This window comes from Tenebrio molitor, chromosome 1, assembly GCF_963966145.1.
Source record: "Tenebrio molitor chromosome 1, icTenMoli1.1, whole genome shotgun sequence".
In the NCBI taxonomy this organism is placed as follows: domain Eukaryota; kingdom Metazoa; phylum Arthropoda; class Insecta; order Coleoptera; family Tenebrionidae; genus Tenebrio; species Tenebrio molitor.
In genome coordinates, this window is record NC_091046.1 from 43,673,076 (window position 1) to 43,699,159 (window position 26,084).

Here is a 26,084-nt window from a genome sequence, read left to right on the forward strand (position 1 = left end):
AGATCAGTTACCGTCTTGTCGAAGAGATGAGAGCACCGTCGCCGTGATTGTCTAGACTTTAATTAAATTTCACGACGGGGAAAAATACGTCGCAACGTGATCCGGGGACGGCACTTTCTGAATCTGCTCGTTATCGGGCCGCTAAACGTCCGCTATAAGATATTAACAAGATCCGAATTTATGGCGCGCAAAGAATTGATTATCATGCGGCGACCAGGGGTGCATGAAATGAGCCGTCGTCCCCGGCCCTCAGTAATTTTTTTCTCACGGTCGCCGCGATTATTATTGATGTGGCGGATTTTCTCGCCGGATCTAAGTAATTACCGAAGTGAATGGTCGACTGGGGGAGGAACTCGTCGAATCATAAAAAGCGGTTATTGTGCGAGGTGCGAGCATTATTCCCGAGCCAGATCGGGGCCTAAACGTCGGAGATAAATAGAGTTTTTGTTGTGGTACGTTTGCGGATATTCCTTATTCCTGGTTGGCCGAATCAATATGCAAGCCGGGCGAACGTTGCTTATATTACGTTTCACCGCAGCCCCTCGCGCGCCGACCGACGCTGCATATAAAATTTATGAAAAGAAAATTTCTCAAGACCGGAAGGTAAGAGTAGGAGGCGACACAACGGCCGCAATTACGACAACAGACGATTTCGTCCTGAGCGGAGTGATTCTCGTTATTTCGGCAACCGGATCCGTCGTCGTTGGAATCGTGAAGCTCGATCCGGTCGCTTGGCGATGCACGTATGCAGAGAGTGCAGCTGCTGAAAGGAGCAGGATTCGAGGTGGAAAGCCCGTGAAAGATGAGCTTTCGTCGACAAACTCTGCAAGCGAATTACGCCATTGTCGTTTTTCTCCGCTCCGACACGACGCCATATTAAAATCGTGCGACCTCGATCGCCACACACATACATACACACCCCGTCCTGATTTCCCCCGAGATCGGATACCACCCCAATTAACGACAACACAACGGTTTACCTGGCATCTCGTCCCTTATGGAGTACCGTGGGTTGTTGCTGGTGTTGATCGGGAGCATGTTCTTCAACCACGTGATCTTGGGCGGTGGGTTTCCGGTGGCGGCACACGTCAGCACCGCGTTGTGACCGATCTCGACGACTTTGTTGGTCGTGGGCGACTGGGTGATCTGGGGGAAGCCCGGGGGCAGCTTGTCGACTGTAACAAAGAAAACGGTCAAAGCTGTCGGCTCGTCCCTGCGACTGACGGGTTAAGCTCTAATGAAGCGGCCGCGTGATCCGTTTAATCTATTAACAAATTTCCATCCGCATCCGGAATGCGCGTAAATCAAATCGTAAATTATAGATTTACGAGCGAATTTATTGCCGGCTTAATAGCTGTGGGCCTTGTGCGATATTGCCGACACAGATCGAACAATTTAACGTCCCCACCGTCGAACGGTGTTTACCGGGATTGCAGGTCGGTGCAATTCGGTACAAGCGTCCGTTCGGTTTGCATTAAAATTGCAAAGATATCGAAACGGACCTAATTCGATACTGAAATTTGGATGATATGGAAGAAACCGAACGCACTAAAATTTTATATTTAATTCGGGCCGTGCCGGATTTATCGCCGCAGCCCCAAGAATGCATCAAGTTCCGGCAGGGTCGGCCGCAACCTCTGATCTAAAGTTCATGACCCGACCGAAATAAAAAAAAATCTGCGAGCAGAAATCATGACTTGTTATGAACTAATCTCGTCAGATAAGGTTATTTGTTCGTCTGTTTTTATTTTGATTTCTTTCTTCATCCAGACGTAAAGCAATACTTTTTCTACAAGTGGGAAGTTTACACAGGCGAGCGCAGCGAGCGTTGCAATTCCGCGCGTAAAAAAGTGCGTTGTACACAATTTGAATGCGTAAGTTTTTGTCACGTCGTTCTTTGGGAAATATAATAACTATTATTTTCATAAAATTTCAAAATGGCGATCAGATGACGTATGACCAGGTACATGTCAAAATCTGTCGCCATGTTGAAGTGTGCAGTTGTGCACATTTAGAGTTCTTTTACAATTATGTATTTCCATAAAACGAGTGAATACAGTGGTGAAAGAAACAATGGAGCAAGGCCAACCAAGTTATTTCACCAGCAATTCATTTTGGGTTTCCTTTATTTCTGTAGCAAATTAAGTAAAACTTGGTTAAGTGCGAGCGTACTAAACGGTAAAATAAAGTTCTCCAAATTGTAAAATAAACTGAATGTTTCATTTTACACTATGGAAGTAAAAAATATCTCATTCTTTGTTCCTTGTTTGTGCATTAATTGTGAATTCTTGCCCTTTAGTGAGATACGTTTGCTGATTTTTTTTTCCTTTTGGGAATAAAAAGCAATAAATCTGTCAAGCTGACACCGGGACTCAAAGGTACGGTGACTTTTCTTTGTTTTTGTCAAAGGTGCGAATGTTCGTTGACGAACGGCTGATATCCGTGGAAAAAGTTCAGCCTCGACAGGCAGTCTTTTATCGAGTCTGACGGAAAACATGTTCGGAGCAAATATTTTAGAAAATGCGCGTCGACTTCAAAGGAATTTCACAAATTCGAGAAAATTTATGTAAAAAAGGCCGCAAATTATATTTTGCTTTCGCGTTTAGAAATTCGATGAACGTTAACTCCGTTGTCGACAAAACAAAGTTCAGACTGCAATCCTGAGTTAAGCGCGGTGCAGTCTTTCCACCTTCGCTGTGGAAAATTCGCTGAGATTTTTTCGCGTGCGAACAACTGCTGAAATAAATGTTAATTAAAATTCCTCGAAGCGGAGGTATTCGGTAGTGATGCAGGTGAAATGCGAAACTGCAACAGACAAGCACCCCATATACACGTTAGACTTTAGATGCACACCATCTGATACACTTTCGCAGTCAAGTTTAGTAGTCTGGAGTGCCTGGGGAGCTTCCGGAGTAGGTAAGTGCCTCGGCATCGCATGCCTTCCACGTCAACTTAACGGCGATATACTGTCATTTGTGCTTTTTCAATTTTTAAACGTAAACGAGAAGCGTCACGTCCAATTTAACGCTCATGACGAGTTTGCTTTTTCGGCTGAGGAGGCGGCGGCGGCAAAGGCGCGGGGAGCAGAACACATATAACTTGGCACTCGACTGCTCCATCAAAGTCGTAATATAGTCGCGGTACGAATTCGGTTTTTGTACTCGGTGAACTTGAGTAATGGGCAGAAAAGAGGCGGTGACGGCTGAAAGCGGCCGTCTGGTCGACTCATTTCCTGAAAGCTCCGGATATGACCCATTGATTGATGGCGGATCCACCTATCAGACAGCCGACGGATCTCTCTTCAGGTGAGCGGAACACGAGACGCGGATGATTCGCTCACGTTTAGCGTGCACGTGACCGGTTAAGGTTCCGAAAGGAACGTGAAGCTCAGAGAAAAAAATGGTATTTCAGGAACGGAGGGCTTTTGTACTCTTTTAGTTCTAATTAGTAGAAGATTCTTCCTATAGCCTCGAATAATACGAGTATCTACTCGAATTTTGTAAAAAAAGCTCTCTTTAGGTGCCTCCAAAATAAGTACACGGTTAATATGAATGTTTCCAACATCGTAGTAGGCTGCAATTTATAAGTGTACGTAAATATTTCTCGTTTCTAAACCTCTGGATGTAAATTTGTACTTGCGGTTGTCATTATTCATTATTTTTCAAAATTCAAATTAGGCCGTTTCGGGCTAGTTAAGGCAGCTAAAGTATTTTTCATTTTTCAAGACTACCCCGTGCAGGAATTATTGTAGTAAGAAACGGACATCTTGTTCCACCCCTTGCTTTAATAACAATAAAATTGGTGATGAGTGGAGTTATTTGGTGTCGGCCTGCAAGAAATATCCTAAAGTTCAAATTCAGGAAATGTCTTTGGTAACCTATATTCGTGGTGTAATAAACTGATTTGTTAAGAGTGAAAGTGTAAATAAAGGAAAATTAACTGGAACGCTTCCAGTATCCGAGGAAGTTGTTCAGGATTTAAGAAAACTACTAGTGCATAACCCACAAACATTTTTAACAAGATTGTCTCATTGCACACATAGCAGTTGCAATACTGGCTTTCATCCATCCTGCATATCCATCGCGTTCTCCAGATCTGACGCCACTGGATTTCACAATATGTATTTGGATGTTTGAGAGAGCAAGTACTTAAATGATAATTTAACGATTTCATGATTTCTTACGACTATTTTATTTTGGACTTATTATTTAAAGGCTCCTTGTTTGTAGGCAACCAAGTAATCACATCAATTTACCTAACACTAGTATGGGCACATCACAGTTACAGATGGCAAATTTCCGTAACGCGTTATGGTGTTAGAACCATTCAGGAACGACGTGATGTTTGGAATTTTTTGTCTTAATTTTCTATTTAATCTCTTATTTAGACATGAAAGTCTCTTTTCGTATAGCTGGCTTCTCTTTTTTGAATATCAAGAGGAGTCAACTTTCACGTATCTGGCGGCAAACAGGAACACAGATGCACAGAGAAATCATCTCGTCGGTAACGGTGGATCTGTATCTTCCGACAACGTGAAAACATTTACTCTGGCTGTGCTAGAAGCGCTCCTGCTTTTGAGGGTGGTTACAGAAACGGTCTCGCGTCTATTACAGATAGTCAGTTGGCCTAGAAACGGGGTGGGCAATATCAACAGTGGCCCCCGGCGACGGTGCCATCATGAAATATAGACGTAATCCAGCGTCGCAATATCACCCAACGGAGGAGAGACAGCGGAGTCAGCAGCGTTTATGTGAAAGGTTGAGTTAACGAGCCGAGCTATTATTCATACACAGAATCCAGAAGGACGATGCGGTCGATGCGTTACATCCATTTCCTCATAATGGGAACGTTCAGTTCGTCCTGGCGGTAAAAAGTGTCGGTAATGCGACTAAAAAAAAGAAACCGGTCTAAATCTCCGGGACGAGTGATAATATCCGGCGGCGGTGCCACTTTTCGGATTTTCCGAAGATAAATCAGTTATCCGGCGGTGGCGATGCCGGGGTGGAAAAAAAGAGACTTAAACAATAACAAAAATTCAGGTTTCGGGACTAGCAGGTAGTAAAACAGGCGGATTTACGACCGACTAGATTCGCCTTACGGACGAGGGAGGATGAATAATGTAAAATAATTTCATTGCTTATGGCATAATCCCCGGAAAACGTGGGATTTAGCGATAAAAGCACCGTGCACTTGTTTCAAAATTATACACAATATGCAATTGCCTTTGAAGCACACTAAGTGAATTACTGTTTAGTTGGCTTACGCCGGGTTAATTCTCCACTAAAAATCTTATTGTACTGATCTAATATTTATACGTGAACCCTCCGACCCCGTGAAATGCCAGAAATTGACGCACCAAATAGCAAATTACTCCCCATAAAGAAAAAACAATTGCGGTGACTGGTGATAATAATAGATTAGTCGACATCAAAGCAAATTAAGTGTAATTAGATTGCTGATGAACCCACGCGAACAACACCCACCCGCGCAAGAGGGGGAGCGCATTATTTTTAATATCTATTATTTACCCCGTCATTATATTACAGAAATAACAAGACTGGTGCTTATTTTGTCTACAAAGCTCTAGGCGTGTCAATTTAACAAAACGAATTAATTAATTCCTACTCCTTTCTGGAGCGGTTCGAGCAGCGAAATCGGTGGACTCGTAAAATATTTGCGTTCTCGGACTAGTTCTTGATGAAATTATTGCAAAGTAAAAGTGAACCGTTTGGCGGAGATGTTGGCAAGAATGCCGAGTGGGAAAGTTGAAAAATTCAAATTCCGCCCGATTAATTATTGCAACATTCCGTCGAAAACAATGCGGGAAAATGTTGAAGAACCAAATAAAACGCAAAGAGGACCCGCTTAAACACCTCTGGGCTCGGCGAAATTTCACGCTTTCACCGCACCAGCTCGGATCCGTTCATTAGTGCGAAAAGTTTAACAATAAATAGATGCATAAAACATGAAAGGAGAACCCCAGATATTTTACTTTCTGGGCATAAATTTATATTTTACGGATTCTAAAAATTGTACACGGAAACTTCCTTAAAAAGACATAAACAAGGAAAGCTTTTAGGTCGCAGAAGAAACATAACAATTAAAAATTTTAATGCCCTCTTCACTCATAAATTAAAAGTGCTTTTAAGCCGAATTAACCGACGGAAACCTGTCAGGGAATTACACAGCCATTAGCGTGTCATATAAATATTCTTCTCGGGGGTGTATTGACTACATTTCTTTAAAAACATTGCCACAACACTGGAAGTTTATTTCCAAATCTAGATGAGGGTCTTCATTGTACTCATCTGCCGGATGACGAAGCAGTCATCCGACCACCAAAGTGTAGAGTAATAGGGTTATTTTAATTTTGCTGGTTTTTCGTTTCTCATTAGGGACAATTAAGTACGAACAACCCTCGTATAGTATGCTAGGTCGCGGCAATAAAATTTACTTTCTCCAACATCGCTTATGAAAATGATACTTTCATCACTCAATTTAGTGAGGAAAATAGGCGTTTGCATCACTAGTGAGGAAAATGGAGAAAGTAAACTCACTAGTGAGGAAAATTTATTTAACAATCTACTACACTAACAATCTACTACCTACTTAAAAATTTAAAACATTGTTATTTGCATTAATTGAAACTCCAGATCCGGAAGATTAAAAAAATAGGGGAGTAACATAATTATAAAGAAATTTAAAATTGAGACTCATTTTCATAAGCGACGTTGGAAAAAATAGTATAAGTACACAATTCGTGATCAAGTGCGATTTTTCAACTCGCAATACTATCCTCACTCGCTGGCGCTCGTGAGTATATCATGTATTGCTCGTTGAAAAATCAGGCACTTTCACTTGTAGTGTAATATACTATTTTTAACAATCCCTCATTCATAGTCGGCAAAGATACCTAAAACTAGAAAGTGTGTCTTTATTTAAAATCTGGAGTGCTGCAAGGTTCCAATTAGGATCACTGTAATTTTTGTATGGTTGTACACAATATTAGGTATTTACCGTCTGCGAGAAATTTTTCATTGCGGATTGCTCAGAATTGAAACATATATGCGTTTGGTTAATGAGTTTTTCTTCTTTTTCCCCTTGTTCACCTTCCTATTGTTATTAATTTAACTTGTGAGAAATGGTCACTATTAATATTATTATTCATGTAATGAGCATCAGCTTTCGTTTCGTTTAATCGTGAAATAACGAGACCTTTTCCAGCCAACCCTAGGGTATATTTCAGCTCTCGGGGAATCGGAATAAGAAAACATTTATTTAAAGTGTTTAAATCGAGGACGCCCCAGGAAATATCGGTTCAGCAGGAACAAATTGGTTCCGGATCGTAAAAAGTGCCCCTAAATATTGGAGTTAATAAAGATCACTTTACCGCCGGCTGGAAAATCCTCGGAAGAGTCTGAAAAAAATGCATCAACAAAAAGCGAAAAAAAAAACCTCCGTAAATTCAATGAGCTGAACGAGTGGCTTTATAAGTACTACATACACACACATACACAAAAACTGGCGTAGCACCGGTGCACGGCGAGCTTTCTCGAAGCTAAAAGCTTCCCTAATGGGCTCATATTATTCATCGCATAAAAATACCTCTAAAATATAAACACACATAACCTCTTACATGTCCCAGATCTAATTTTTTATTTTGGTTGTCGCGACCGAAATCCGGAAAGATTTGCACGAGGAACGGTCTGAAAAGACTCCCCCGAACTAGTTATAACTCGGTTTTTACCGCGGAGTGCTGTTTAAATTCGAACTTTTTTATTTAATTCCGCAATATGTGTGTAGGTTACGCGTCGAGAATTTCGATCAGCTTCGATCCTATCCTGCCCGTGCGCCGCCCCCGCCTGCCGGGGCCCCGCTATCTCTGCCGCTTTAACACTAACCGTAGACGGCATAAATCAGAGAAAACGTAAAGTCCAGTTTTGTTCGCGGGTCAGGGAGGCCATTCGTTACGGCCTGCTGGAACTTGCAAACCGAATAAATTTATCTCGACCTCGACTGGTCGGGTGTTCGTTCTGCCCACGAAAAATACGAAATTGTTCCGTCCGCTACAAAACGGCGGTGCACGTGGAGGAGCAGCCGTCGTCGAAGAGCGATCCGGACGAATCGGAATTCGTGATGTTTGCCGATCGACCGATGCATTAATTTCCATGTTGGATTAAAAATGAATACGGAGATTTATTTCGATAAATCGGAAGAGAAATTAATTATTTGTGATAAAACGTCGGCGGAAACAGAATGCGAAATGATTTGCCATTTCCATAAAAAAATCCACAACTTTGGTCAATATTCAACTGCGAAAGCTTTTTGGACGAAGAGGATCACACAAAAAAAGTTAAGTTTTTCTGTTGCGCGGAGTAAATGGGTATGCCGTTCGGGTCGATCAATGCGCCCGGAGCATTAAGTGTGCAGTTTTTCATCCATCGTCCGCGTGGTTACGGTTTTGAGAGCTCAGAGTTTGTGAAAAAGCTTCATTTATTTAATATAATTAGTGTGGTTGTTTTTGCGCCTGTGTATAGAGCCGAGTGCTCGAGCCGAACAAACAACCTTTGGTCTAGACGTTATTTTGTGTGCAACATAGAGCTGACATAATAGAGGGGAAAATTTCAGATCAAATCTGGTTCTTGGCAGACGTCCTTAACGCTGGCTGCATGTACACGTCCGACTCTAGTCAAAAGCACCAGACTTTTTATCCGGCGAAGAATGAATAACGGATGGCATCCAGGCTCGCTGCCGACGTTTTAAAGCTCCGCACACACACGCACAAACGGACCATTGAAAAGTTAGCGTGCCTCGTCTATTTACTTGGAGGGCACCGTCACATCGTCGACAACAAAAAGAAGCAAATTGCGCGTTTACATTTCAAATAAAAATGAGCTTAAACCGCAATTTAAACTTATTCTCGCGATATATCTTGGGGCTTTTATATTGCGGCTCTCCGGGAAAGCTCTAATGTAAAATAATTGCCATTCCGTTTGCCAACGTATCACGGGAAAGTAAAATTAACTGTTACGCATTACTTTCGTTTTGTCCTTTTGTCGCTTCATCCCTTATCGCCTCTTCCGCTTCATGAGACGATGTCCAGGTGGAACGGGGCGAAAATAAATACCCAAAGGACGCTTTAATCAACCGGGGTAATAAAGAAGCAAAATATTCGTCGTCATTATTCACAAAAATATAAACTACGTGAAATGGTAATGCTCCCGCTGTTGTCGTCGTTAACGCAGTGCCATTCAAATTGGCATTTGGCCCGAAAACAATAATATTGTTCCTCCCACGACAAACTACCATCAGTGTTGTGATTACTCACGTACGCTGCAGTGATTGCTGTTTTGATGCTGTTTCAACTATTTCACACTATTTTAAGCGAGGTAAAAATATAGCCATTTATTATACAAGTGTCTTATAAGGCAAATAAGTTACGAGTGTAATACATAGTTTTTTACCCAACACCTCCTTCTGTAACAGTTCTTAAAACATCATCAAAACCCAAAAATTTTATAGCGTTAAAAGCTGGTAGCCTATGAGCTGGTTGGCATGTGGTTGCTATGACAAATCGTTTATTTTGCAAAAAACTGCTTCTGCAGTCGTAATATTGATCCAAATGGAAAGAAAAGGTTCTCTTTCTGAAAAAATTGTTAAAGATGTTGCAGAAGTCATGCTGTTTAATTCTTTTTAAACTGTTTAATTATAAAAACAGTTTAATTATGGGTTCATAAGTTCACTAGTGTTTTATAGACCTCATAATACAGTGTGGAATAAAATGATTTTCATCTAGTTACCTTTGCATTACCCTTGTAAAAATACGAAATGCCGCTCTACAAAAAAAAGAAAGCCTAACCTCAAAATATATATCCAAATTCCAAATGTGATTTATTGCAATATATGATATGAATGCAAAGTTGAGATTGAAATTAACAAGGAGCTAACAAAAGCAAGTCACAGCTAGTGTTGAAAGTGGCCACCAACGTTTGTTAATGCAATTTTGTAAATTGTAACAATTGTCAATTCGATTGATGACATTTATTGACAGACCTAATAGTTCGGCACTTCAAAAAAAAAGTAGAGTGGTGCAGGAATATTTACATGTGCAAAAATTCCAAAGCAAACCAGATGAAAATCATTTTGTTCCACACTGCATATTCAAAATCGGTATTATTATGATAAGCAGGTGTTGGATAAAAAGTTTTATTTTGACCATAAACTCTCATTCCGAACGATGGTCCTGAAATGAGGTTTTTTTCTTAATTAAAATTCCTACTGAAGGAAGTCGGAATCCTCAATATCCAAACGTAGCCGTGTTAACTCCAGCTCTGAGACGATCATCTTGGGAAAATCTTTCGAACAATTTTTTTTTTGACATTTCAGAATAGTTAGGGGGAGCTAAATCTGGCGAATTCAGATAAAAAGTAATTCTTTCTTGGGTAAAGTCGGTTTTTATTAACGAATTTTTCATTTCACTTGGTCCACTGCTACTTTACACTACTCTTCCTTTTTCCTTTGACCCTTTCGAAGACAATATCCCTTCGCGCACCAGGATATGGAAGTCATAACCATTCCTCAGGACAAAATTTACTTTTCTTTCTTTGGTTGCGGAAAATCAGCATGCTGATATAGCTTTGACTGCCCCCTGTAATTGCTAAATTGCTGCATTTTGTCTACTTTTTTGATCGAGTGGAGTCTAAAAAAACCGCGAATTAGCTGCTAATTAGAGGGAATGTAGAATTAATGCTACACTAGGGGATTAATTAAGGGGATTAACCAGGACAAATTCGATGCCTTAATTTCTGGTGTGAACCGGCGCGTGCAATTTTTCGATAAATATGTTATCGGAATTGTGAATGTTAAATTCGAATTGATTCGGTTAAATGCGGCGGATATTCAACGAATTATTGGAATAATAAACCGTTGTTTATTTATACAAAATCGCTATTTAAACATGCGTTTTCGATACACATTTTACGCAGTAATTTCGCGTCGTTAGCGTTAAAATCGCCGCAACCCGTGACGGTTCTCCCCACTTTTTTTTATTTAGGGGCGCAGCTTCCGCCCCGATAACGTCATACAAAGTTGGAAACAAGGCGAAGCCGCCGTTCTTCCGGTATTATCTCGGCATCATCCAACGAGCCCATATGCATGCGCCTCTTTAATCCGGGGGACAAGAAGGAGCGAACGTTGCTCTACGTAGTCCTGCAGGGCCGTAGGTTGCCTGCCAGTGTCATGTTGATGGACTATTGTGCGGTTACAATGGGTTTATCACGCTCTATTGTTAGCACTGTCTCTTTGTGTCTACTCTTGCTCCGTGTAACATTTGCTCTGGACTTCTGATACAAATCATCTGCCGCAAACTTCCCGTCTTAACCCGGCCCCGGTTTCGTTATCAAATTATCAGAGGGCTGACCCGAAATCTCGCCCTAATTATGCGGGGGCGTCTATTCATCAACGTTTATTAATCGTCCGGTTAACGATAACAAATTGATCGCGACGATGGGTGTGCGAGCCCGGAGCTTTTTTAAACAAACATCCAATTTAATAACATCACAACCGGAAAAAAAATATTTAAACTGGCGGTCGGGCCAAATTTAGACTTTCCAGTGTACTCATCGATTGATTTCCAAATCAGAAAACACATTTTATTTTTTGTTTGCCTGTACTTGTCTTAAAATGTCATTTTCATTGTATTTTAAGCCAGTTCAGAATTTTTCTGTGAGGGTGGCGTTGCTCATTAATTATCTGCAGTAATTTTAAATATTTCAATTCAATCAGAATCTGTCTTTTTTTTCGATGAATGAACATAAAAGTTGAAGGTGACTTAAATTTAACGACCCGGTAAAAGGCCGACAGTGGGCGAATAAAATTTTCATTTAATAAATTAGCCGATCAATAACTGATTTAAAAATGGATGTCGAAAGGGTGGCCGTTTGCGACAAAAAAAATTCCACCGGCGGAGACCTTCCCATTAGACGGATCCATAACGGCGGCGAAGTGCGTGCTAACTACCGCTGCCGCCCATATCGATGGGACTGTTAACCTTGGGATGATCCGGGCAGGCTTCCGGGATCCGCAAGGGGCCCCGGATCGCGGCGAAGAAAGACGCAACGTTCCCGTGTGTACCAACCCCGAAAAGGTAATTAATTAGCACACGTTCGGTGTATCGGCCACGCGCGATCTTAATGCCTCCGGGCCGCCCTCGACCCTTATGTTTTTCCCTTACCGCCGGCACTGTATCCTGCATAAAGATGTGCCCAGCCCGACCATTACTCTCTTAAACGGGACAGCAGAGTTACGCCATTAGACTAATCCGTGTGCGGTTCGGAATCACGCCGACCTAAATTAAAAGTCCTTTTTTCCTCTCCTTCCATTGCGGAAACGGCGGAAAAACGCCACATAATTAATCCGGGGGCGTTGTTCCGAGTTGGGAAGTGTTAATTTTGGGTACGGTCCTGTCTGATTTCAATTTCAAAGCGGGGCGGATTCGTTGCGGCGCAGCCTTGACCGTTCGACTGCGAACCGAATAAATTGACAATATCATTTTTTGCGGCTCGATCGGGTCGAGTTGATTGGAAAGAATAAAGAGCGAACGTTTCGTTGATTTTTTTTTTTTATGATAATTAGCAAAAATACCTGGGTTGATTATCGGAATTATGCCGACACGAAAAAGCAATTAGCGGTGCATTGTGTTCTCTCTAAATTTTGCACGTATTAACTGACGGCACCATATAAATATGCCGGCACGAACGGCCATTGGTCGGACGTTAATGTTATTATTAACTTATCGGATCACCGTATGATAAATATATTTTCGAACGGTTTAAATAATTTATTTTAAAAATGGACACACTGTCAGTGTGGCATTAATATTTCACGAATTCGGGAAAATTTATATATGACGCGCACCTGTAGGATAATGGGGTGGCGTTTTGGAAATTTATGATCGAGGGATTGATCGCGACCCAGTCGAAGGGATAAAGCACACCCGACCTGTACCACCACGGGTTGCCTCACAACTGCCTCATTATCGGACAGGAACGTGCCTCAAGAATAAAAAGATCTACATCGAGCAAGGAGATATTTCAAGTTGCGAACGCCGCCGTTTAGCCCTAAAAGTATAACTGATTTGTTAAAGAGCGGTTCTTTCGATAATGCTAAACTGAAAATTGTCAGCACACTATGAACTGTACGCAGTTTTAATAGTTATTTGTATATCACGGCCGCGAAATCATTCTTTAAAGTACCGAAAGAAAAACTGTCGCCGAGGGCCGCTTGTAGCCGAGGCAAGACAATCTCGGGGATGTTAAAGGATTTCGCGACCAAGGTGTAGGTACACAACATTTTTTGTGCAAACGAAAATTTGTAATTATGTATTATAAAATGAACAAGAATTGTAGTGATAGTGGATGTTTCCTGTGGGTACTCCTCCAGAGTTAAAAAGTACGTATTATAAATTCTGCGGTTTCTAATTTCATTCCCCCGAAAATCTAAACGCCAGTCTTACATGGAAACTCTGAATTATATCAAATATTAAAATGCCGTTTACTTTAACGGTCGTCGTTAAAAGCAACGGTCGCGAAATTGGATTTCGCGGCCTGTTTTAGGTACGCGAAGTGCTCGTTTCGCGTACGGTTGCACAAAAAAAGAATATTAAAAAGTATTAAAAATGAAAAAAAAATAATGCCTGCAGCCTGGGTTGATTAATTACGCTGATCTTAAAAAGGTCAGTAAGTGTTGATTTTTTTTTTGTGTCTGGAACCACTCATTTGTTCCAGTCTCCGAAAAATGAGTATGTACCAGAAAAGTGCTCTTTCACTGACAAAATGAGAAATACATGTGGGGAAGAGGAGGGTTGCTTCGATAAATATTTGTAAATTAGCGTTATTGGTACGAGTAGTTGCCCTGGAAACGCAGCTCTTGTAAGTCGCAGGAGTACCACTTCTATATTTAATTCATCTTTCTTATTTGTTTGGTACAGCATTCTCTACTCCAGAAACTAATATGTAGTACCTAGTAAGAGTCAATTTAATTTTACAATATACTAAATTATCCTATGACAATATTTTTAAAATGATGATGATTTTCTTTCAGAAAAAGATTCGTTCGTTTGTAATTTAGCCATTAATTTACGGTAATCACTAGGGGCTAGTTCTGGTGAAGATGGAGGTTGATTCAATATTTTTAAACGGGAATTGCGCCAGGGAAATTCGGCAGTTGTGTTTTGACCTTTTAACGCTGGACCAGGATATTTTCCAAGGAGTTTCTCCGGATTTTGGATAACATCTATGATGGAGTGTAAATTTTGAGTACTCATTGAGTGGCCATATTTTAAGCCTGTGCCACAATATGTTTTGATGCATTTTTATGGCGACAAGTCCTAATTAGGTACAGGCATATTTAAAACAACCACCTTTATAAAACTTAATTTCACATAATGTTACTGAACGTTAGGGACAATAAACGTTAAATCATTCACGCATATTTAGACCGTTTCGGTATCCGTTCTTGACTTTGGAGTCGTCGACAGTAACATATTTCAATATAACAACGCAAACACCTACAGAAACGCCCCTCGCAAACAAACGGAAACACCCAAAAATAGCCGAAGTAGTTTTAATTCTTCACACCTACGGGGCAAAAACTGTTACGCATTAAAAGCACATTAGCTTTATGTAACGTGAACCACCTTTTTTATTTATAGCACCAACTAACTGAAATATTAGGTTCCCGAGGAATAAAACACGTCGAGGACATGTTACGTCCATTAATTTCTATCCTTACCTTAAAAAAAAATTGACCGTTGATGCTTTTAGCAACGGGTAGACTGCAAGTTGGTCGTTAAATTAAATTTAACACGGATCTCTCGAATTGAAACGCGTTCGGAGTAAACTTCGTACCGCGGGATAAATCTCCGAGTTCGCCAAGAAAAATCCCCCGGCATATACAGCGCATTCCAGTTCTTTTAACTGTTGAAAATTTAATATGACCACCGAAGTTTTATCTTTGCTCGGGAGTTAAACGGCGAATTGTCAACAACTTTGGCGGTATATTAAGGAAGCGAGGCAAGGACCAATATGAGTGCACGATTTAATCTAGGAAGAGTCGTAAATCGCAGTTTCGGTGAAACTTCTGATGCAGCGCCGCAATTAACGACAAAAGAAAAATAACACCTCCACCGCACGTAAAGTTTCCAACATTGAAAATTGCCCGACAATTTGTATTTTGTCGACTCACAATAATTGATAGGTGCGTGTGCATTAAATATGATTAGCAATCGATTATTCCATTCAGACGGAACGATGGCATTGTGGGTGAACAATGGGTCTCTTGTAATAAAAAATAATCGGTCGAGATAGCATCAACGGGACGTCGATAAACGCCGCTTTGGGTAAAACTTAAGATAGGTTCAAGCGTGTAGCGCGGAGGTTATCAAGAAATTACAGGAATCGATGAAATTATTGTTTGTTTGACCCGGAGCACGCATAATGTTCGAGCAATTGTCTCAATTATTACTTTGGCAACAACTGTAATCTTGCCTAGTCACGTGAGTTATTTCACCATCACACCTTCTTTAAACTAGACCGGTTCCCCTTTATTGTCAGCGTTACAATGACGTATCGGAGGAAGGTGTACGTTTGGCGGAGTATTCTGTGAATGTTTAGGGAAACTCCAACTGAAATAGTGTTATTGGATGTATTAATTTATGACAGTTTTGCAAAGTTTCCCTACAATTCATAAAGTTTATGTAGCCAACTTTGCAAATAACGAAGACATTATCCATGGGAATTATCCGGACCCTGTTGTAGGCCTCGTATCTATTAGGCTTACGTTTGTCTGGATGCGCCGCCCCCGACACGCATCATTTCTAATTATTTTAGTATTCACTTAAATTGCCAAGCGGTTGTCGTCAAATTGCAAGGAGTTCTTGACCGGTGTAGAGTTTGGGGGGCGCCGAGAGTTTACGTGGCGGATCCGCCCCCGAGGCTTTTTCTTGCGCGTCACTCTTATGAATAAAAAAAGCTTTTATCGCCGATTTTAATTCGGCGGTAGTGCATAATTCCATCGGATGGGGCGAACATAACCGGGTGTTTTTTTATTCATAAGATACTTAGACGGGGTGTTTCGGTTAGGCCGCGGGAGGCGGCATCTCCTATTCCAATAAGATATTCCGAACGGTTTTTTGGGTAAATAACTGGGAGATTTATTCGACGTCAACTGTACCGCATGTGTATTTATTGCTCCCCCTAAATCATCCCGGTATCTCGCAAATTTATCTAGACAATTATTAATTAGTTAATACCGGCGGGCAAAACGAGACGGGATTAGATTTGCAACTAAATTACCAATGCTTATATTTTAATGAATTATCCGGCTCGAAGATTTATTTTCGACGGAAAAACGATGCCGACGGTAATTCCGAAGATATTCGGTCGGAACACGGGACAAACTTACATGCTAATAACGCCGCACCAGCCGGGGTCGGGTTCCACCAATTACACTAATGGAGGCCGGGATGGATGTTTTTCGCCCCGAAGAACTTACCCTCGACGTCGTCGCCCGTCCCCCGGCGTGAAGTTTCGATGCGGCAGGAAGATGCGAAAAACCGCGCGAAACATTGTCTCCTGTCGAGGGGCGGCGGATGCACACCTACCTCGGACGTGGACCTGATGGAAATGCGGTCGGGGGCTGTGAGATATGCATCGCGGGAATCGCACGTCGGCAGCCGGTGTCATGCTTGCGGTTCGGCCAGCTGCGACCAGGGGTCAATTAGTGGATTTATGTCGCCCCAGGCGCCATATCTCGCCCTCTTGACCGTCGTTGGGTGTTAGTCATTCTTTATTTCCGACGATGTTATCAGGCGTCAGACGCATGCGAAATTTGTCGTCTCCGAAGGTTTGCTGATTTTTTTCCACCAGTGGAAAAATCAGGTGTGCAAAACGTGATAGCGTCAAACTTGGCGGAGTAGTGAAATTTAGGAGGGGCCGCTGCGCCTTTTCAGGCTCTCGAGTACATTTTATATTAATTCAGCAAGCGAGGATTAAAAACACGCCAAAAAAGGAACGTTTGAAAATATAAAACGCTTATCTCTTTCTCGTTTATCTGTTTAATTTTCATCAAAAAATAACAGGGCTAAGATAAATATACAGTTACATAACAATTTCGGTGGGAAATTTCTTTTGAGCTTCTGATGTTTAAAACTTATAAAGGTACACATTTATTACGAGGGTGAGAGGAGCAAATTCTTTTCTGCATTTAACTGCACTGTAAACAGAAATTCGTTCATTGGTCGACGTTTGATTTCAAATTTCGAGATTGATCTACATTTGAAGATAATTATCTTTTAGGGGATTTTACTTCCTTATATTTTTATTATTGAGTCTTTTTTTCATCTTAAAATCTTGGAAAATATTGGAAAAGAATAACTTTTATCCTTGGCTCTGGAAAATCCTCCTTTTCAGCCAGGATTTTCCTCCAAACACCTGGCGTTAGAGTAGTACCACTTTTGAAGTTAGGTTCTAGTTAGTGTTAATTTAATTACATGTGAAAACCTATTCAGGTCCTTGCTATAGTTAATTTACGGCGTAAAGTGTAAAATATTTAACGGTAATGAGGTTATCTGATATTACATATATTTAAAAGGAAAAACAAAAAATTGAAACGAACAATAACAGAATATGATCTCTGGAGATATCCTAAAACAATTAAAAAAAATAATTTAAATTCACAGAGAACTTATTCGAAATAAAACCATTATAAGGAATCACGTACATTATACTCGTACGTACTTAGGTATAATTAGGAAGTCGTCCGCAAACAGAGCTTACGAAGCTTGTTTCATCTGTCATACTATTACGAAGAAAAAACTTTAATTTTTTTTTAGATTCTTGTTTTCATCTACTAAAGCTCCTTAACGTCTGGTTGTCTGATTAATGTCGTTTTTCAAAAAATAACTTTTTAAATCACGGAACAGAATATTATTTCTTAGCGTAATAATTAATGAACGACTGCAAATGGTCCAGTTCAAGACTCGAGAACAAATAATTACGAAATTGTTTACAAACACTGCTTACAAAGCTCTTGTTTCGGCTTTAATATTATTAGGAAAAAACTTTCATTTTTTCAACCTTATGTTGCTTTCAGTCAGTAAAGCTTCTTAACGTTCGGCATTAAATGTCTTTTTCCAAAAATAAGCTTCTAAAACAAAATAACAATAAAATATCTTGATACAGTAATAAAATAATATTTGTGAGATTGTTTGCGGGAATAATTGGGGCGTGCAATAAAAATATGAAGCTTCATTTTTCAAAGTCCACTTATTCCACATTCGACCTCTGCCCGTTCCTCATTCGAAGAGCTAATCACGGCACCGTCGGCCGAGGTTTGATAGGAAGTTCAATCGAAGTTTGGTCCGTCCTGTTCCTTTTCTCCCCTCTAGGCAGAGTTTGTAATTGCGAAGCCCCCGGGGACGGTTTTACTTTTGTTCCGCTAGTAGTTTCGGCCGAGAAAACAAGCGGCGTCTTGATGGATAAGTAATTTGTCCCGGCGCATCCGCCATTTCATCCGGAAACGGACCCTAAAACTCCCCGGCTAATGCCGGACCATTAGAGTTCCGGAGGAAAAAATTGAAAAAAACCGTGAAAAATCGAAATCGTCGAGTTTCAATTCTTCGCCCGGAGCGCGTCGTCTATCGACCGTCGACGTTTTTCCGATTGAATGAAATGTTTTTGCCGCGATCGACTCCGACAGCTGTCATCGGAGTCGGGGGATTCTTGCGCCGAGTTCGACGCCGTCCCCCGCCCCCTACTTTAATATTTATTGCGTATTAAAATTATTATTACGGAGAGCCGTCGTTTCGCGAAACTCGATACTTATTTAATGGGGAACATACGCCGGAATAAAGTAGAGGTAAAAGCGGATCGATAATTTCTCAAGTTGCTCCATTTCACGTAGATGCTTCAAAGGCTTTACGACGATGGGGGGCTCCATTCAGCAGCCTCAGCAGCAGGTGTTGACTCCCAACGCCGTCAAATTTAATATAATGCTCACATGCGCACATCTCGCCAGTGGCGCCGCGCCGCCCCACGCGACCTTTTTAATTGTTCCATCAAACCTGAGCCCGGCCCCGGCTGCAATTTACCGCCGCAAGAGGCTCAGCATTTTACGCCCGCGACAGCGCCGCCATCAATCGCCCTTTCGGGGTAGCATCCGGCGGAAAACGAGCCGCCCCTGCCGACACCGGAGACCTTTCATATCCACCCCCCAGACAGATACGTGTGGAATTACAAAAGCGTCAACGTCTCTACGTAGATCCGGAAATTCGACGGCAATTGTGGAATTATTTATCGGGGGCGGTGTCGTCGGCGCAATAATATAAACGTGCGCATCATAAATTGGCAAGTGTTAATTTTGTTCGGAGACGGCGCCGACGAGTGGCGTTATATTAAAAGAGAGAAATGCCGGAGCATATGTTGCGCCTTTTAGGCCCGGTGTCACACTATGCGAACTCGCACATAGCCAATGCCGAAGATCCCCCGGATTATTAATACCGCAACGTGGGGTCGGAGAGGGCGCGCGAGTGAAACGTTTTCCGACCGAGCCGCCCCGGAGTTAATATGTGTCGGCTCCGGAGAAATATTGGTCGCGTTCGAATCATATTTTAAAGTCAATTCTATTCACCGCGGCGAAACGCAACCAAACATATTCCAGACGGGCGGTGGAGGAGAGCCGGCCCCGGCTCTCGAGATCGACGCCTCCTGCGGGCCGCGAAGGCAGGGCCGGGTTCAAACTCGACGTACCGTTTAAGGGCAAGAAATTGCAACTAAAAAGGTAGATACGAGGCAGGAAATCGTAAAACCTCTCTAATTTATACATGTAAAATACATGAAAGGTATTTGTAGAGAATTAAAAAAAAGAAATTGCAGAGGAAAAGCAATTTTTTTAATGTATTCTGTAGTAAAAGGTTGCGATATTTCATTAATTATTCGAAAACATAAATTCCAAATGCTGATTAATGTTTTCGGTAAAAATGAAAATTAAATAACCGTTGATTACGTTGCTTCCAAACAGGCAAGATATCGTGGGCCTTGGAATAAATTAAAATCGGAAAATAAATTATTAATGTTTCGTTAATTTTTTTTCTTTATTTTGTTGCGGGATAAGGGAAAGAGCGAAAGGTCGTGCGTTATCTCGGGAAATAAAACGATGCCGGCTCACGCAATTCGATTATGATTTGTTTCCGAGGGCGCCCTCGTTGGCGGTCCGGCCCTGGCGTCCCGGGCGCACTGTTTTACTTTACATTCATAAGTAGGGTGCCGGCACTATTTCATATCTGCTACCTACATCTGACATTCGCGCCGCATGCTTCATTTCAAAATAACATCTTTCATTCCATTCTTTCTGCATTTACATTTTAGCACGCCTTTCGTATTTTTTACAGCGGCGTCCAATGTATCACGGGCCGGAGGTGGAAAAGATTTTCGAAAAAAGGGAAAAAATTCCTCGCAAACTTTTCGCTTCTCGCGTGAAAGCTCGCTCACCAGGCGAGCACAATGGGGACGACGTTCGGCGCAAACTTGCCGAAGTATGTAAATGTCTTTTTTGGACGTGTTTATTTTGTTACATTGTGTCAGCTTCCGCGCTTGCAACAAGTGTGGCGGCAATACAACTTCTTAATATTTACGACGCGTTTACTCGATCTTGTCTCGATAAATACACAAACGGGGGTGATCATCCCGGAATTTATACATACATATTTTTCCCCACGACGTGCGCGGAGGTTCATTTTTCATGTGTCGGTGGTGGGTGCCGCTTAATATTCGCACTTTCCCGTACATCTGGAGCGATCAAATTTGGCAACAACAATTTTCGCGTGTCCGATTCGATTTGCCTTTGTTGTTGCATCCGTGGAAAATTCTTAATGGAAGATTCGCGGAATCCCCGGAGCCCTCCCGTCATCGTTACACAACGTCTCTCCGGGTATATAAATAAATATAATCACCCGTCCGACAACGAAACTAGAGACTTCTTCAATTATTCTTTAGTTTGTCTTAAAGGTTAAGACTCCCTCTGTATTTTTCCATCACAATTTCGAAAAGCTTCATTTCCCACGGGACCGGTCCGGGAGAAACAGAAATCGGGAAACGCGATTGTGGATGCCGTTTCGCCCGATTCCGGGGTAGGTACTTAATTGTACGATTTTAATTATTAATCCGGTGTTTATTGTCGTGCTTGATGCCATTAATCGTTTCATAATCGGGATCCGACCGCCATTTATATTTAATTAGCCCGTATGTTGGTTGGATTTGACACTTCAATTTCTGTGTTGCTAATTGTTTTGAGCGGCGTGGAAGCTAATCCACCCAGACACTAACAAACAACGTGTACCAGTCACCCTTCATATTTGTGTAATAAAGCGACGTGTCAAGTTACAAAAGAATCACAAACACGGGGTCGCATTAACTAAACAAACTAAGTGGGTTTCAGTTATCGACCGTGCACATCCACCGGAAACTTGGAGGGATCAATTTTGAAAGAAAAACGTTTACAGTTTTCGATTTCGAGCAGGATGATGCGCGCTCCCAACGTGGCGGCGGGACTCGCAATATGCCGGTGAGCACATCGTAATCTGGAACGTTACCGAAGCATAACTAATCCAAAGGTTGCAATCAATTAAACGGGCTCTTCCGCAACGGTGGCGCAGTTCCCATTAGAAATATCCTTTTTTTACTACCCTTCAGCTACAGCGCTAGTTGTGTATTTCCGGGCGGTATCGCGATATTTCTCGAGATCCTCGGCAATAATTAATTTTATCTCGGGCACACTTTCTGACTCGGAATCAGAACGATAAATTACAGTTTCTATAAATTACTCCGGTGTGAGGTGCGGTTTATCTCCCGAACACATTGCAGCCGCCTGCTAAGTGTTACAATTGTTCCTTTATTCAGTGGGACGATAAATAAACACTTTTCCGTCGTCGACGTTTTCGGCCCGCACCTCCGCATTCCGGAGGCGGCAGTGATATCGTTATTAGGTTCGGAATTCCGGGTTCCGGAGATTCACGGTTTTTTCCCCGGCCCGCCGTCGACTCGACGGTGTTAATTATCGTCGGGATTTTATCCGGGGCAATTTTCCTGCATACGTGAGTACCAATCGGGAAGTTTTCGACGACGGGAATACTCCGGTGATTGATACACCCCTAATACAGCCGGTAAACAAAGTTATGAACGGCGGTAAGCTCCATGAAATATTCAACTTAGCGAACCGTACGTTAATATCTGTTGGCTTTAATAGTTAATGCGTCGAGAGGGGGCGCAAGCGCTCCTCGAACGCTCTCCCATTAAGATCCACCTGAAAAATAGTGTTTCCAAAAGCCATTTTCCCGGATTACCGCTAATCTTTTCCCATATCCGATTTACCGGCGTGAATTATTTTCCGAACGGTTTAACTCCGGGCTTCGATCCGACCCCGGAATGCGATACGCGGCTCGACTAAGTTTTTCCCTTTGCAAATTAAGGGCTCCCCAAAAAGCACACTTAGCCATAAAAAACTGACCAGATCGACAAGGTCGCCTCCCCTAAGATATACAAAGTGTCGTATAAAAGAACGTATATCAAGAGTCCTCTGGAATTATGCGGCTCTATAGTTTTATTGTGTCGAACTATGCCGGCCCGTTAAAGCCGTCAAATCAGATGTCAACAGTCAAATGTGAAATTATTCAATCTCAGCGTAAGTTGTGAGTTCGACGTCATTTTCTTCAGTTTTCTAATTACGTTTCTTACAATAGTCTCTATTAAAAACCTGTCATTAACCCCTGTTTTTTTATTTGGTACCACAATATGCTGCAGAGCGGCAAAAACCAAATATACTCGAATTCCACAGGACTCTTGATATACGTTGTTAGTGTGTTATTATCTGCATTTTCGATCAAACCAGGGTTGTCTTTTTGATTGACGGACAAGTCGTGACGTCAGCCTTAAGGCACTCATGCACTTTTTCTTCTGCATTTTTGACGACACTTGGTAAATTATAAGTCTACGTCTGTATCGTCTTGATCTTTCCGTCCGGAGAGACGTCAAACACGCTCCGCTGACTCGCTGCGACCCCACGCGAAGTAAAACAATTCATCGTGAAGCGTCAGGATTTATCTTGGCGAAACACCTTCCTTTCGAGGAAGGGTTCGTCGTCGTCGTCCCGAAAATAGTTCGTCCTCGTCAAAACGCCCCCTCCGCGCCCAAAAAACAAAGCAATTACCGAGAGGAAAGCGAAAACGCGATTTATTTATAATGATAAAAGAATTTAAATTGAAGTGCTCGACGAGAAATGAGCGCGAGACAAGAACGAAACGTGAACATCTTGGCGGCTGTTCGAGGGGCGGCGTCGGTCGGGGGTCCGTACAGTGGAAGGGGTTGATTTTGAGCCGGAGTCAGGAAAACAGTGAGACTGATTAATTGCAAGTTTACATCCACACCGAGATCCGGAATGTGTTTAGAACAGATATCTGACTCTGATCGGAGCTTGAGAAGCAGGGTAATGATCATTCCGTTAATTACCGAGTTTATCGGCAGAGAATAATTTAATCAGATTCAAATAATGAGAGACGCAAGCGGAGCATGAAGAAAATTAAAAAGAAGACTGATGGATCCGACCCGACGCGGATTGTTGTGAAAGTGAAAACATTTGCCGCCATTAAGTTACAAATGGTCTTTTCTTAGTCGGGTTCCCCGAATCAATTAGTGACTTTGGCGATTTTTTTCCGGTGAAGTTTTGATCGGCGCTCCGGCGGAATTAGCTTAAAAAGTACATCGGAAAGTTTGAATCGGAAGATGCAATTCTACAACTCCTACCGGAAACAAGTTAAGGAAAATTTTATGGTACCGCAGAGAAAGAAACGACGACTTTGCAAAAGTTGTTTTTTTGTTTTGTTTTTGTTTGTTTATCTATCTATTTTCACTTAGACGATAGTAAAGGAACGTCTCGAGAACCCTCGGCGATATATCCGGGTGATATTGAAACTGTGCTGTGAAGTGTGCACTTGTCAAACCAGCAGCAGATACCAACTCGAAGAAATAACAACAACTCAGGGAACAAGCACCAATTAACGACTCGTCACAATGCAGAAAACTTGCTAATAATCAGAACGTCGGCAAATAAGTGTACGGCAACTCGCGAGCAAACAAATATCGAGGAGTCATTCCTTTTCGATTGGTGCTGTTGAAATTAAAGCTCAAAGACAACATCATCGGAAAAACTAATAGAATGGAAGCATTAGTTAAGTAATTGCAAAGTGCAATAACGTAATGGCCCTTACAGCGTCAAACCTGATCATTACCATTATTAAAATAGACGCCGCTCTAATAAATTACAATTACTAATTACGCGTAGTAGTACACTAACGGAGCAGTAAAATTACAAACGGCCGTATAGAGAGTTGAACAACGAGCAGGATTAAGTGCGGTTTATTTAATAGAAAATGACGACGTTATTAAATCGAAAGCTCTGATGTGATTTAGCTCGCCGTTCGTTCGTTCGGCATGGAATTTAACCGAGTTACGTATTTGTTTCCGAATTCCGGCCAGTCGCATGTAGTTATTAAAGACCGAGGACTATTGTTCGTCGGCCGCAAACAGGCATTTAAACATCACAGAGAAGTTCCCGGCAACAACGTAGTGTGCAGGAATCAAGTTAGACTATTAAATTGGTCGTTCGCGGTCAGTGATCTTGAGGGTTTCACAATCTGAATACGAATGGGACCGCAAAATAGATAGGTATTAAACCGTACAAGCGAACGACTCAACTTAAGACCCGTTACCCATTCACGGAATTTATATCTAGATCTGGCGCTGCTCTGGCACGAGTTGTTCCACGTAATAATATCATTTCTAGGGCGACTAGAGTTTGGTGAAATGCTCTAGTGCCAAAAGTGAAACCGTGATGACAAAGAAAGGTCGATTAGAGTTCGAGTTTGCCGATACGTTAGAAAAATACGTGAAGTGTGGATAAAAAAAGGAACAAACGGATAAACTCGTGACTCAAAAAGCTGTTGAAAAGCTGGATATTGAAATTAAAATATACAGCTTTTCTTTGGAAATGTATTGTGGGTTGCATTTTCAATTTCGGTAGGCTCATTATCACTCGGGAAATACTCTCTGTATTATAAAGATGTCGTAAGTTTTATACGTTACCTATACTCGGTCAATTGCAAAATAGTATATTATTAAGACGCTGGATTGTGATACGAGTTGGCTGGGGCACGACGAACGCAGTGAGGAGTGCTCCAACAGAACGAGTGACACAGTGCGTCTTATAAAACGAGTGTAATATACTATTATTTGTAATTATTGCTTATTATGTGTCCATGTTTTATTAATTTTATGCAAAATTTTCGGTGTACCTCAAAGATCTAATTTAGGTCTCTTATTGTTTATTCTCTTTACCTACAACATAAATAATGGTATTTCATGTCGTAAATTGTTATTTATCGATCACCTATAACTATACAGAACCAGCACGGTCTAAAACAATATTAATTTATAATAGCCTGTCAATATGTACAATCATTGTTAATAATACATATATCTAAGTAGCTACATTCGAATGGTGGTACTAAACGTTAAATTATTTATTTAGATTGTAGACTTACTCTGAAGGAACATTTTGATGAAGTAATCAATCAATCCTAACTACGCATTTATCAATAGAAATGGTAGAAACCCATTCATTCATAAAAATATTTTACTTTGCAGTGGCCCCTTTGTTGTCGTTGTGAAACATATTACAGATCCATCTCGGTTCTGCATTTCTTAGTATTGTGAAAAAAATTCGGTAAAATACTACCGACTCCATGATTATCCACGAGTGCAATTGGTGGGAAAACAGATTTTTCAATTTTGCTTTTTCCAAATGTGCAAGAGCAAATGAGTTTTATACTGATACAGTTACGTTCAAATTTGATTTAATATTCTTCGACCCTGAAGAAGCTCCGTTTCGATACGCTTGTGCAATTTTATTTATGTGCATTGTCTGCACATTTCTTGTACCTAAAAGGGAGGTCTACAAATTTGTTCCGATTTTTTCGG

At 41.5% G+C, this 26,084-nt stretch overlaps 1 protein-coding gene across 11 annotated transcripts in view; it reads right to left on the minus strand.

The window, feature by feature from the left end:
- The window catches only part of Lar (tyrosine-protein phosphatase Lar), a 424,567-nt gene that overhangs the window by 13,299 nt on the left and 385,184 nt on the right, over positions 1-26,084 (minus strand). For all 11 annotated transcript variants that reach the window (XM_069052710.1, XM_069052716.1, XM_069052732.1 and 8 more), the window contains one exon: positions 981-1,175. In XM_069052710.1, coding sequence (XP_068908811.1) covers positions 981-1,175 — 195 coding nt within the window. The remainder of the gene's footprint in view (positions 1-980; positions 1,176-26,084) is intronic.